The following is an 11,369-nucleotide window of genomic DNA, read 5'->3' as shown; positions in this document are numbered from 1 at the left end:
CAGGCGTGTGACACCATGCCTGGCTGATTTTTTTGTGTGTATTTTTAGTAGAGATGGGGTTTTGCCATGTTGGCCAGACTGGTCTCAAACTCCTGACTTCAAGCAATCCACCTGCCTCGGCCTCCCAAAGTGCTGGGATTCCAGGTATGAGCCCCCGTGCCCGGCCTGGAATTCTGTTTTAATTCTTCACTTCACCATTTCCCCTAAGTTTGGCAACTGGTGTTTCCCGAGACTCCCCATGCCCCGACTGGCTGAGTCCCAGGGAGGGCAGGGATGGGCAGGGGGACGAGAGACCACTGCTGGGTCTGCAGTGCAGGTGGGGCTTCTGGCCCTTTGCCTGTTAGTTTGTACCCCTGGGAGCTGCCAGCCTCGCTCCTGGGTCATGGTCACATCCTCCACGCCAGCCCCAACCTGGCGCACAGTGGGTCTGTTTGCAGGACGAGAGGGACTTGTGGGTGAAGGCAGAGGAAAGGCCTGGCTGGAGACTGAGGCAGGCTGGTCACTTCTACCTTGTGGAGGCCATCCTACCCCACACTACCAGCACGGACTAGGGTGGAGCACAGTCCTGGGGCCAGTGTTGAAGGGGTGCCCTGGTGTGGGCAGGGCCCAGGCATTCCTCCATGCCTCCCTGCAGCACAGTGAGGCAGAGCTGACCTCACCCTGCCAGTGCAACCTGCTCCCCCAGGCCTGGGTAGTGACACACAGCTACTGCTGCGGGCTGAGGAGGCTAACCCGATTAACCATAGGGGTGGTTGGATCTGAGCAGCTGTGGAGGGTCCCTGGTGGTTGTGGCAGGGTGGGTGTGGGATGGAGCCACAGTGTCATCCTCACAGCAGTGGAGATGCTGGCGAATGGGCAGACTGGGGGTGTGGGGGGCGCAGCCAGGAGGACCTGTGGGGCATCCTGAGGCTGGCTGGGAGAGGCAGAGGCCAGGGTGCAGGTCAGACCTGTCATCTTGGGAGCCAGTGTAGGAGGTGCCTGACCCAGGACTGCACAGAGGCGAGACAGCCCGGGGAAGGGGCACACTGCTGGGGCTGGGGAGGTGGGAGGTGGCTGCCCAGGGTCTAGGGGCTTGATCTCAGCAGCCTGCCAGCCCAGGCCCTCCTGGAGTTGGGCCGGCCGAGGAGGTCACTGGGAGATCTGGATGGCTGGGTATCTCCTGCAGGGCGTGGGTGGCGGCTTCGAGGCCCTCGCACGTGTGTCCCACAGGCAGTTCTAAGCATGGATCGTTGCAGTGGACGCGGGGGGCTGTGGGATGGGCCGGGGGCGGTGGAGCTGGGGAGTGGGCCTTCCGAGCGCTCCTGGATCCGGCCTGGTGACCTGGCAGTCTGGCTGGGGTTAGCAGGGTCTTGTGCCCCAGAACTGCGGGCTGGGAGGGAGGGGTGCGCGGTGCGGCCGGCCGGGAGCATGCGCCCAGGGCGGCCCTGTCCGGCGCATTGATCAGCTGAAGCCCCGCCCCTGGCCGGCAGGCCCTGCCCCAGACCTCCGGGCTCCTCCCCCGGCTGCGGCGCTGGCCTGGGCAGTGCGGTGCGGGGCTGGACTCTGCCTGGCGGTGGCACAGCCGCCCTCAGCCCCGGCGCAGACATGGACCCCTCGCGAGCCATTCAGCACGAGATCAGCTCCCTCAAAGGTGCGGTCCTGGGGCCAGGCCCCAGCCGGGGGGCGCGGACCACACAGTGACCTCTGGCTGGTGCAGCCCACGCAGGGTGGCGGGCAGGGTCTGCCATCCCTGGGGCGACACTGTGGGTCGCTGGGCCGGAGCCGCAGGAGACCCCAGACTCATCCCCCTCCGGGCTCCACCTGATTCGGGGTCCTACTGGGCTGGCTCCAGCGGCTCCGCAGCCCTGCAGGAGCGTCGGGGGCGGGGTGGCTGCTGCAGCGGCGGCGGCGGCGGGGCGGGGATAGGGAACCAGTGGGAGCTCAGCCTTCACAGCAGGGTCAGCCTCTTCCACCGCGCCCGAGTTTGCCGCCCACAACCTGGCGTCCAAGGGGCAGGGCAGGGCTGTGGGGACCACTGTGCAGAGGCGCCGGGCCGGCTGGCCCTGAGCAAATCCACACTGCGGCTCTTTGTCTTCGGGTGGGGTGGGGGGGCTGGGGGCTGCCCAGGAGCCCTGACTGGTTGCTCTGGAAACCTGAAGGGGCCTGGAGTTGGGGGAGAGGGGCCGCGCAGTCGGACACCCTGGCCCTCCCCGTGCTGAATCAGCTACCGCTTCGGTTCCCACAGGGTGGGGCAGGGGGCAGTAGCTTCCGCCCGGGGGTCGGGGGGAAGCCTGGACCCTGGCGCAGGGGTGTGTGTGCTGCAGGAGGTGTGTGCTGCAAGGCGGGGTGGGGGTGGCGCATGCCGCAGGGGGGGCGTGTGCGGAGCTGGCAGGGTGGCCCGGGAACATTCTGCTCCGGGTTCCTCCCTGCGGCTTCCCTTCCCGCCTGCAGGCCCCTAGCTGGTGGGAGGGAGGGGATTCCCACCGCGCCCCGCCCCCTCTCTCTGCTGGAGGAAGCTACCGCCCTCTCCTGCCCGGAGCTAGCTTGGGGGAGGCGGGGCTGGTTGGGTGGCGGCTCAGTGGGCGTCAGTCCCGGCTCCCCTGCAGGCCTAGTAGGAGAGAACCTAGGTCCACGTGCTTTTAAGGAGCCTTGGGATCATTTTGGGACAGTGTGGGTATCATGAGTTAGTTTGGTGGGGCTCGTGGGGATTTGGTGGGGATTAGGTTAGGGAATCATGCCAGGAAGAGGCGGTGGGCCTGCCGGGAGTGCAGGAGGTCAGTGTGTGGGGGGCGCTGAGGGACTGGCCAAAAGGGTAGGGACTGCTTTGGGCACTGGGCTGGGCAGGCTTGGACCCAGCTGGTGGTGTTCCCAAAGCCACAGCCCTGGTGGGTGGAGGGTCCGCAGGTGCTGGTGGTCCGAGGGGCGTGGCCTCTGTGGTCCCTACATCTTCCCGGAGCCTCACCTTCTGAGGCTGGCGGTTTCCTGCCTGGGGCTGGCTTCAGAGGGAGGGAGAGCCATGCCGCAGCGAGCTGGCCCTGTCGGAGGGCTGTGGGAACAGTGGCTGTGCCTTCAGAGTTTCCCCGCCACCACATCTCTGTGCACGCAGGCGTGCGCGTGCGTGTGTGTGCACGTATGTGTCTGTGTTTGGAGCCTGCACCGTGGCGCCATGTCGACGGCCCCATAAACCCGCCCCCACAAGCTGCTTGTTGGCCGCCTGCCGGTTGCTGGCCAGCGCCTCCCACCTCGGGATGCCCCCTCTCCCTCCCTCCCCCCCACTGCCCTATTTATAATCAGTTCCCGGGTTTGCTGTGCTTGGTGGGAAGGGGTGTGTCGGCTTGGGGCGAGCAGCGGTCCGGGTGGGGCTTTGTGGAGTATAGCGTGGGACGGTGGAGTGTTGGGTGTGGTTCCCATGCCTGGACCCTCGGTGGGGGCAGCAGCAGGGAGTGGGGGGATGATGGGTGTGGCTGGGCCAGGCCTGCAGGGCCTTACGGGGCAGTTTCCTCTTCCCTTCCCTTAGGCCCTGGCCGTCTTCTGGCCTGGCATTCTTCCACCCTGCAGCCATCCATCTGGCCCACAGACGGGCACTTGGGCTGCCCAGGGTGGGTGTCTGTGGGCCGTAGGGACTCGGTGACTTTCTCTGTGGCAGCATCTGGGAGTCTCTGGCCTCCAACAGCTGGGTTGGAGGCAGGGGTGAATAGAGGCCCCTCTGAGCCCCCTAGCCGGTGCTCTGCTCACAGGGCTGTGGGCTTGGAGAGGCCACCCCTCATCTGGCCTGGAGTGGGAAGTGTTAACTTGGGTGGCCACCGCCTCCAAGCCTGGTGTGTGGAGGTGGGGGCTCTGTCCGTTTGCCTGCCTGATGGACAGCAGCAGCGGTGCCTGCAGCCCGCCCGTCCTTGTGCTGTGGCAGCTGCCCCCAGCCGCTCCCCTCGGACTTCCTCCTTCAAGACCCCAGCTTTTTCCCCAGGCCCTAGTCCTCTCCGCTCAAGCCTCACGTCCCTCCAGTCCTGGCAGCCCAGCACCCCCCTTCAGATCCTTGTGAAGCCAGGACACCAGACCCACATCCCTGCGGAGGACCCCTCCTGCCTCAGCCCCCCTGCCTGCCCTGCCACCCTCTTCTTTAGACTGTTGGTCTGTATCCGCCCCCACTCGCCCCAGCACAGTCTTAGGGACCTTGAAGGGTGTGTTTAGAAACTGATGTCATTTCTGACGTTGGAGCCGCGGGGCCTGGTGGGGGCAAAGGGGCAGCTGTGGGGATGGCCACTGCCTCTTGAGGTGCCCCCTACTCTACAAGGGCCCCGTCGGCTGTGGGTGGGAGGGGCCGCCCGTGCTGCTGAGTCAGAGGGGGCCGGCCCGGCATCCTGGAGGAGGGCGGGCAGCCGGCAGTGCCGGCAGGGATTGCAGGGAGCCAGGCGCCTCGAGCCACACAGCCGGGAGCCCGCGCCCTCAGGCTCAGCACCCCAGCCTGCCTGCCTGCCTGCCCTGCCGCTGCCCGCTGTCACACCCTGTAGCACGGGAGCCTCTCTCGGTGCCCCGGGCCTTCTTGTGGTGCCCCGCCTGCTGCTTTTGCCCCTGCGCTGCCTGCCTGGCTCCAGCAGCCATGGTGGCCGGCATGCTCATGCCACGGGACCAGTTGCGGGCCATCTATGAAGTGCTCTTCCGCGAGGGCGTGATGGTGGCCAAGAAGGACCGGCGGCCCCGCAGCTGGCACCCCCATGTGCCCGGCGTCACCAACCTGCAGGTCATGCGTGCCATGGCGTCCCTGCGGGCACGGGGCCTGGTCCGCGAGACCTTTGCCTGGTGCCACTTTTACTGGTACCTCACCAATGAAGGCATTGCCCACCTCCGCCAGTACCTGCACCTGCCACCGGAGATCGTGCCCGCCTCTCTGCAGCGCGTGCGCCGCCCCGTCGCCATGGTGATGCCCGCACGCCGCACCCCCCACGTGCAGGCTGTGCAGGGTCCCCTGGGCTCCCCACCCAAGCGGGCGCCACTGCCGGTGGAGGAGCAGCGGGTCTACCGTCGGAAGGAGCTTGAGGAGGTGTCACCTGAGACCTCTGTGGTGCCTGCTACCACCAGGGGACCCTGGCCAGGCCAGGCCCGGAGCCTGCCCCAGCCACAGGTCAGCTGCACCCTGACCCCAAGTCATGAGGGGTGGAAAGTGGGGGTCTGGTTTGTCGGGTCTTGGGCCTGGGCCTGGGCTGGAGTGGTTGCAGTGGTCAGCCGGCTTGTGGAGCGTTGCTCACACCAGCAGGTGGCCCCCCCCCCCCCCGTCCGAGGGTGGGGGGTGTGCTTGCTGATGGACCCACATGGCCCCTCCTCCTCGGCTGGGGATCTTGGGGTGTATAGGCCAAGGAGGAGCCTGTGGCTGATGCCAGTGCCTCCCCAGGCACACCCTGGGGCGCCCCCTCCCCTCTCTCCAACACTGCCCTTGCCTTCATCCCTTACGCCTCCTCTCCTGTCCCAGTGACCTGTCTGCCCCGAGGCTCCTTGGCACCAAGGTGGGGGTGTGCGAGGAGGTGCTGGCGCTGGTTGGGTGTGGCCCTCCTCCAGCACGTGGCCTGGCTGCCTCCCCTGCCACGGTGGTTGATGGGTCAGGCTTGGTGTTGCACAGAGTGCCCAGTGTGACCAGTAACTGAGTGCTTGGCCAGCTTGGGCTTGGCGGTGGCTGGGGACGGCCCTGGGCGGGATGGGGAGAAGCGCAGGGTCCAGGCAGGTGGCTCCTCCGGCACGGCAGAGGCTGCCGGGCTGGGGTGTGGTGTGTGCTGGCCCAGCCTGGGGCCTAGATAGGCCCTTCCCTGTATGAACCAGGTCCCACAGGACAGCACGGGTCCTGTCGTCCCAGAGGCTTCCAGAGACCCTTTGCTCTGCCCCTTCTCTGTGGCCTCCCTCTGTCCACAAGCACCTGTACCAGCAGGACCCAGGTGGGCAGATGTGTCCCCTGCAGCCCAAGGCTCACACACGCACTGTGGAGCACTCTGCCCTCCGTGCTGGCTCGGGATGGCCCGATTCCCCAGCTTGAGGCCAGCCTGGCCCCACCTCCCTCTTTGGGCCTGGCACCTGGGGAGCAGCTTGCTGTCTCAGGCTGAAGAAGGGGGCCTAGAGTGGGGCTCTCAGGGTGGCCAGGAGTTTGCCAGGGGTGTCGGGGAGGGGGCCCAGGGGAGGCCCAAGTTTGGGGCACAGCTGCCTGTATGGAGTGCTGGGCGGAGCCCTGGTGCTGGCTGACCTGGGGTGAGTTGGACTTGTTGGGCCCATCTGGGAGGATCAGTGAGGCTGTGGGGTGGAGGCTGGCCTCCCCTCCTGGCTGTCTCTGAGGTCTCGGACAGGTTGTGTGGCCTCTCTAGCTCCTCTCTAAATAGACGACATGTCTCCCGACAGGAGGCATGAGACAAAGACCCAGCCCATGTAGCCTTCTTGCTGGCCTCTCCCACCCGGCACCCCTGCCCACCCACTCCCTGCTCATTTGGCAGCCCAGCCTCCTCATGCTCAACTCCTGGGTGTGGTGACTGGGAGCCCCTTCCCTCCTTTTTCTCCTTCCTTGTCCGTGGCTGGGCTGGGCCTGCAGGGCAGGCAGCTGGCGACAGGACCAAGGGGGGGGGGTGCTGGGTGTGGCTGCAGCAGGCAGAGCGGAGGGCACCCCTCCCCGATGGAGGTGACTCAGTCCCCCTGAAGCCACAGCCGCCAGCGGCAGCTCAGAGTTTCCAACAGGAAGCGAGCCACAGCTCCGGGATGAGTCAGGGCCAGCAGGCTCAGACCCCACTCTCCCCTGGACCTCACCAGTTGAGCTTGGGGATGGGAAGCTAGGGGAAGGAGGAGGCTGGGATGTGGAGTGCGGCAGAGGGCCAGGGCTGGGCCTCAGGCAGTGGCAGGGGTCATGATGGCCCTGCATACAGCCCGTGGCAGTTCTGATGATACCTGAGACCATGGACTTCTCGGAGTTTTTTTAGTGATCAAGCAGTGAGCTACCCTGCCCTTCCCCACTGCACAGCCGCTCCGTGGGTCGGCAGAAGGGCAAGGTCAGAGCTCAAGGGCCAGCTGTGAGGGTCCACAATGGCCCTGTTGGATGGGCTACCCCTCTCCATCCAGCCCTGGCTAGGGAGCGCCAGCTGTACCCCTGAGGTGAGGCCCCTGCCCTCCCTGTGCCCTGGTGGTCTGCTTATCCCTGGGTGGGGCCCCTCGGGGCCTGCTGGCAGCACATCTGTGTGGGAAGCCATCCGCCCACCTGCTTGCTTAGCCATGCACAGGCCAGTGCCAGACCCAGACGGAGCCCCTGCCCCAGGGGCCCCAGATATGTGGGGTGAACTGGGTGAGGCGAGAGTGATGGGGAGGTGGCTTCAGAAGCAATCAGGGAGGGCTCTGAGGAGGTGCCTGCCCTGCCAGGAGCAGCCTGGAGAGAGGGACAGAGGGAGGCTGGAAGGTCGGAGGGACTCATGGGAAGGCCCTGAACCTGTGGCAGAGAGTTTCAGTTGCTTGGTGTGATGGGAAGCTGTAGGAGTGTGTTTTTATATGTGAGTTTCATGTACGTTTCATTTTTATTTTATTTATTGTTTTGAGATGGAGTCCCGCTCTGTTGCCCAGGCTGGAGTGCAGTAGCGCAATCTTGGCTCACTGCAACCTCCGCCTCCCGGGTTGAAGCGATTCTCCTGCCTCAGCCTCCTGAGTAGCTGGGATTACAGGCGTGAGCCACCACGCCTGGCTAAGTTTTGCTTTATTTTTTTAGTAGAGATGGGGTTTCGCCATGTTGGCCAGGCTAGTCTCGAACTCCTGACCTCAGGTGATCCGCCCGCCTCAGCCTCCCAAAGTGCTGAGATTACAGCTACCGTCCAGTCCTAATTTACCTTGCAAATAGCGATGCTTTGCCTGGCTCAACATTCTGAAGGAACCGAGGATTGTGTGGAGGAGACGCCAGCTGAGCGCTGTCCATGCACCAGCAACGGGCAGGGGCCAGGCAGCCACCACCATGGCGAGCACTGTCCACATACAGCACCTAGAGCTGCTTCTCTCAGCAAAGGGCAGGGGCCGGGAGCCGCCACCACTTCCGCTGTACACGGAGGATGTCGCCTGTGCCTCCGACCTCCCTCCTTGACCCTCTGTGGCCCTGCGTCAAGGAGGGCGCCTGGAGGTGGCCTGGCTGCCTTGCCCTTCTTCATGGCCACAGGGTGCCCTGGGTGGAGGTGGACTGTGGCCCGGCCAGCTCTCCACAGGGATCACTGGCTTGGCCGAGTCTCCTGTTTACGGGATTTCTGTAGATCGCTCGCAGGCTTCTAAGGGGAGTTATGGTGGGATTTGATTTGCACTTCACTGGTCAGCAAGCATCTGGGTGGAGAGGTATGGAGAGGGGAGGCAGGTGTCACCATCGCCCCTAGACACAATGCCTGGGGCTGTGTTGGTTGGGGAGGACTCAGGTGGAGGAAGAGACCACCTTTGGGGCTGAGGAACGTGAGTCTCAAGGAGTGGGATGGGGTGGGCAGTTTGGGGCTCTGCTCCCGCCTGGCTCATGAAATACCACTGGGCACATGGAGGCCTGGAATGTGGGTAGGAGGGTGGGAGGGCAGGGCTGGGCTGGTGGGGCCTGCAGCGGGAAGGGGAGGCTATAGGGTGGGGTCTGCTGGGCGGGGCAGGAACAGCAGGGAATACCCACGGGCTGGGGCCAGAGGGCTCTTGCAGGCAGGCCAGTCCCCTGCACCCCCAGGCGGATCTGCCCGGCTGGTCTGACCCGTCAGTCAGCTGGGCTTCAGCTCCACTCACTGACTAAGGGGTGGCTGCGAGGAGGAGCCGCTGCTACCAGGGCATGAGTGGGTCCTCCCTCTGCCTCCCACCCCTTCCCTCCTTCCTGCCTCGCCTTCCTCCCTGCCGGCGCTCCGAGCGGCCTGGCCTGTGCGGCAGCCATGGACAGGTACAGCATGGAGGAGCTGATTCGGCTGGGCCAAGGTAGGGCAGGCAGAGCTGGGGGCTGTGGGAAGCAGAGGATGGGGAGCCAGGGACCAAGGCCTCCGGCTATGCAGGGCCACAAGGGGGCCGGGGCCGCCCCTGGCAGACCTGTCTCCCTGTTGCCCACAGTTCTGTGCCGTCAGACGCCAGAATCGGATGCAGGGATAGGCACGGCCCCCTCTTGGAGCTGCCTCAGGGGTGTGTGTGATGTGTGTCCCGGAAGCACAGGCCTGTCCGGGCCTCTGTGGAGTGGTAGAAGAACTGCCCGCTGCCAGCCTGGGGCACTCCTGCCTCCAGGAGCTGGTTCTCACCCAGGCTGTTGAGTCAGGCTCCTCTGAGGCTTCCCCAGCCTGTGGCAGGGAGTGGGCTGAAACGTCCAGCCTGTCGGCCCCTGCCTACTGCTGGCCAGATGCCGTCCTGGGCTCAGCTGGGAGTTGGGCCGTCTCTGGCATGCCTTTGGGGCAGTGGGTATCCCTGACCCTCAGGGCTGTCTGGGCCCGCCCAACCCCTGGCCACCCAGAGCGGGCCACTGCAGGCATTTCCCTCAGCCACACGTTTTTGAGGTGTGGGGCTGGAGAGCAGGAGGCTGGGGTGGGCCCGGCCTTCGTGTTGTCCCTGGGCTTCCCAGCATGGACCGGGGTGTCCTGCCTAGTGGGCCGGGGCCAGGCTGGTTCACTGTGCCTTGCTGTGGGCTGAAGTGACTACAGTGGAGGCCACCTGGGCTCAGATGGCAGCGTGCAGGACGGCGGGCGGCGCCTCAGGCTCCTGGTCAGTATGACGCATTCATGGTATAGGACTTCATGGGTTTTGCTGAGGGTTCCATGTGGTGCCAGGAGTGACGCTGTGGGATGGGGTAGACCATCCACGTGCATTCTGCTGGGCCTAAGGGGTGTGCCCAGCAGAAGGGGGTTCCAGGGAGAGGAGCGGGGGTGTGCATGTCCCACGTCCTGTTTCCCTGGCTGCACTGGGATCTGATCTGCATACGATATGCTATGGGCCTGCCTGTGACCAGGCCCTCTGACCCAGGCCTTCCACAGAGCAGGGCTTTGGGGCTCCGGGGTGGAGCCAGGCCAGTCTTCTGCTGTGGCCCAGGAGAGGCGTCTCCATCCCAGATCCCTGGGACCCCAGGAGAGGCTGTGCTGTGGGGCAGGCGCTGGCCTGGGTGGCCTGAGCCCTGATTTCAGGCTGCCTGGGTGTCTGGCCCGTGCGTGACCTTGGGGTGGCTGTCCCGGCCACCCGTGGGGCCAGGTGCTGTGTGGAGTGGCCTGCGCGGGGCCCTCTGGGGGAACGGGCAGCCTCTTGCGCGGGGCCCTCTGGGGGAACGGGCAGCCTCTTGCGCGGGGCCCTCTGGGGGAACGGGCAGCCTGCGCCGGGCCCTCTGGGGGAACGGGCAGCCTCTTGCGCGGGGCCCTCTGGGGGAACGGGCAGCCTGCGCGGGGCCCTCTGGGGGAACGGGCAGCCTCTTCTTTTGGCCCTTGTGGCCTTTCCAGGAGTGCCCCCTGGGTGGGCAGGGCAGGTGGGTGAGGACTGCACCCCCCCCTGCAGGGACGTGAGCCTGCGCCCCCCTGCGCCCTGCTGTATTGTATTAGAACCCCCTGTGGGAGCTGGGGGACCGAGGTGTCGGGTGGCATCTCCCAGCCAGACCCGACTGCAGCGGGGCCTGGGTGCCCTCGCGCTGCACGTCATGTTCTAAGTCTGGGTGGTGACGGTCCTCGCACGCTCTCCTCAGATATTTATATCCCCTGGGTCCCTGCCCACCGCTCCCCTCCCCCACAAGCTGCTGCTGACGGCGGCACGGCCGTGCCCTCCTCCCACCCGACGCTGCCGCTGGTGGCTTGTGCCTCCTCCGAGGGGCCTGTGACCTCCCACACCCCTGGCCCGCTCTGTCTGCCCCGTGGGCTCCTGCCACCATCCCCGATGAAGATCGTGCCCGGTAGGTGGGCAGCCCTTGAAAGCCTTGTGAAATCCTGGCCCCTTGCTGGGGACAGGAGCCAGAGGGCTGGGGCTGAGGCTGGAGGCCAGGGGCTCTGTCCCTTGCCCTGCACGCAGCCTGCCTCGTGCGCCCTCACCTAGACCCCTTCAGCCCCAGTCTCACTCGGGGGGCGCTGGGGCTGGTGAGGAGGGCGAAGTGAGGGAGTGCGGTGGGATCAGCTGCAGGCTTGGGTTGGGGGCTCTGGCATCCCTCCATGCCGGTTGGCTCTCCCCAGAGGGCAGCCTTGGAGGCGGCGTGGGCTGCTCAGGCCCCTCTTCTGGTGGGGACAGCAGGGGGAGGCTGGGAGGGAGGGAGGGTGCGTGCCGAGGCCGCGGGCAGTGCTGGGGGGCTGCAGCTTGGCCATGCGTGCGGCTGGCCCCTCCTCCCGGCGGGTGTGGCCGTGGGGACGCAGGGGTTAAGGCCAGCTAACCTTGAGCGTCAGTAGCTCTGCGCAGGGACAGCTGAGCCGGCCGGGTGGGGAGCAAGGGTG

General features: G+C 66.0%; 1 protein-coding gene across 1 annotated transcript in view; it reads left to right on the top strand.

Annotated features, from left to right (window-relative positions):
• Positions 1–4,576: 4,576 nt before the first annotated feature.
• Positions 4,577–11,369, top strand: part of PLEC (plectin) — a 34,242-nt gene continuing 27,449 nt past the window's right edge. The window contains 2 exon segments of the mRNA XM_033203235.1: positions 4,577–5,051; positions 5,054–5,098. Coding sequence (XP_033059126.1) covers positions 4,577–5,051; positions 5,054–5,098 — 520 coding nt within the window.

Source organism: Trachypithecus francoisi, unplaced genomic scaffold, assembly GCF_009764315.1.
Source record: "Trachypithecus francoisi isolate TF-2019V2 unplaced genomic scaffold, Tfra_2.0 Lachesis_group7, whole genome shotgun sequence".
Classification (NCBI taxonomy): Eukaryota; Metazoa; Chordata; class Mammalia; order Primates; family Cercopithecidae; genus Trachypithecus; species Trachypithecus francoisi.
Note: the sequence above shows the minus strand (reverse complement) of the source record. Positions and strands in the feature narration are given on the sequence as shown.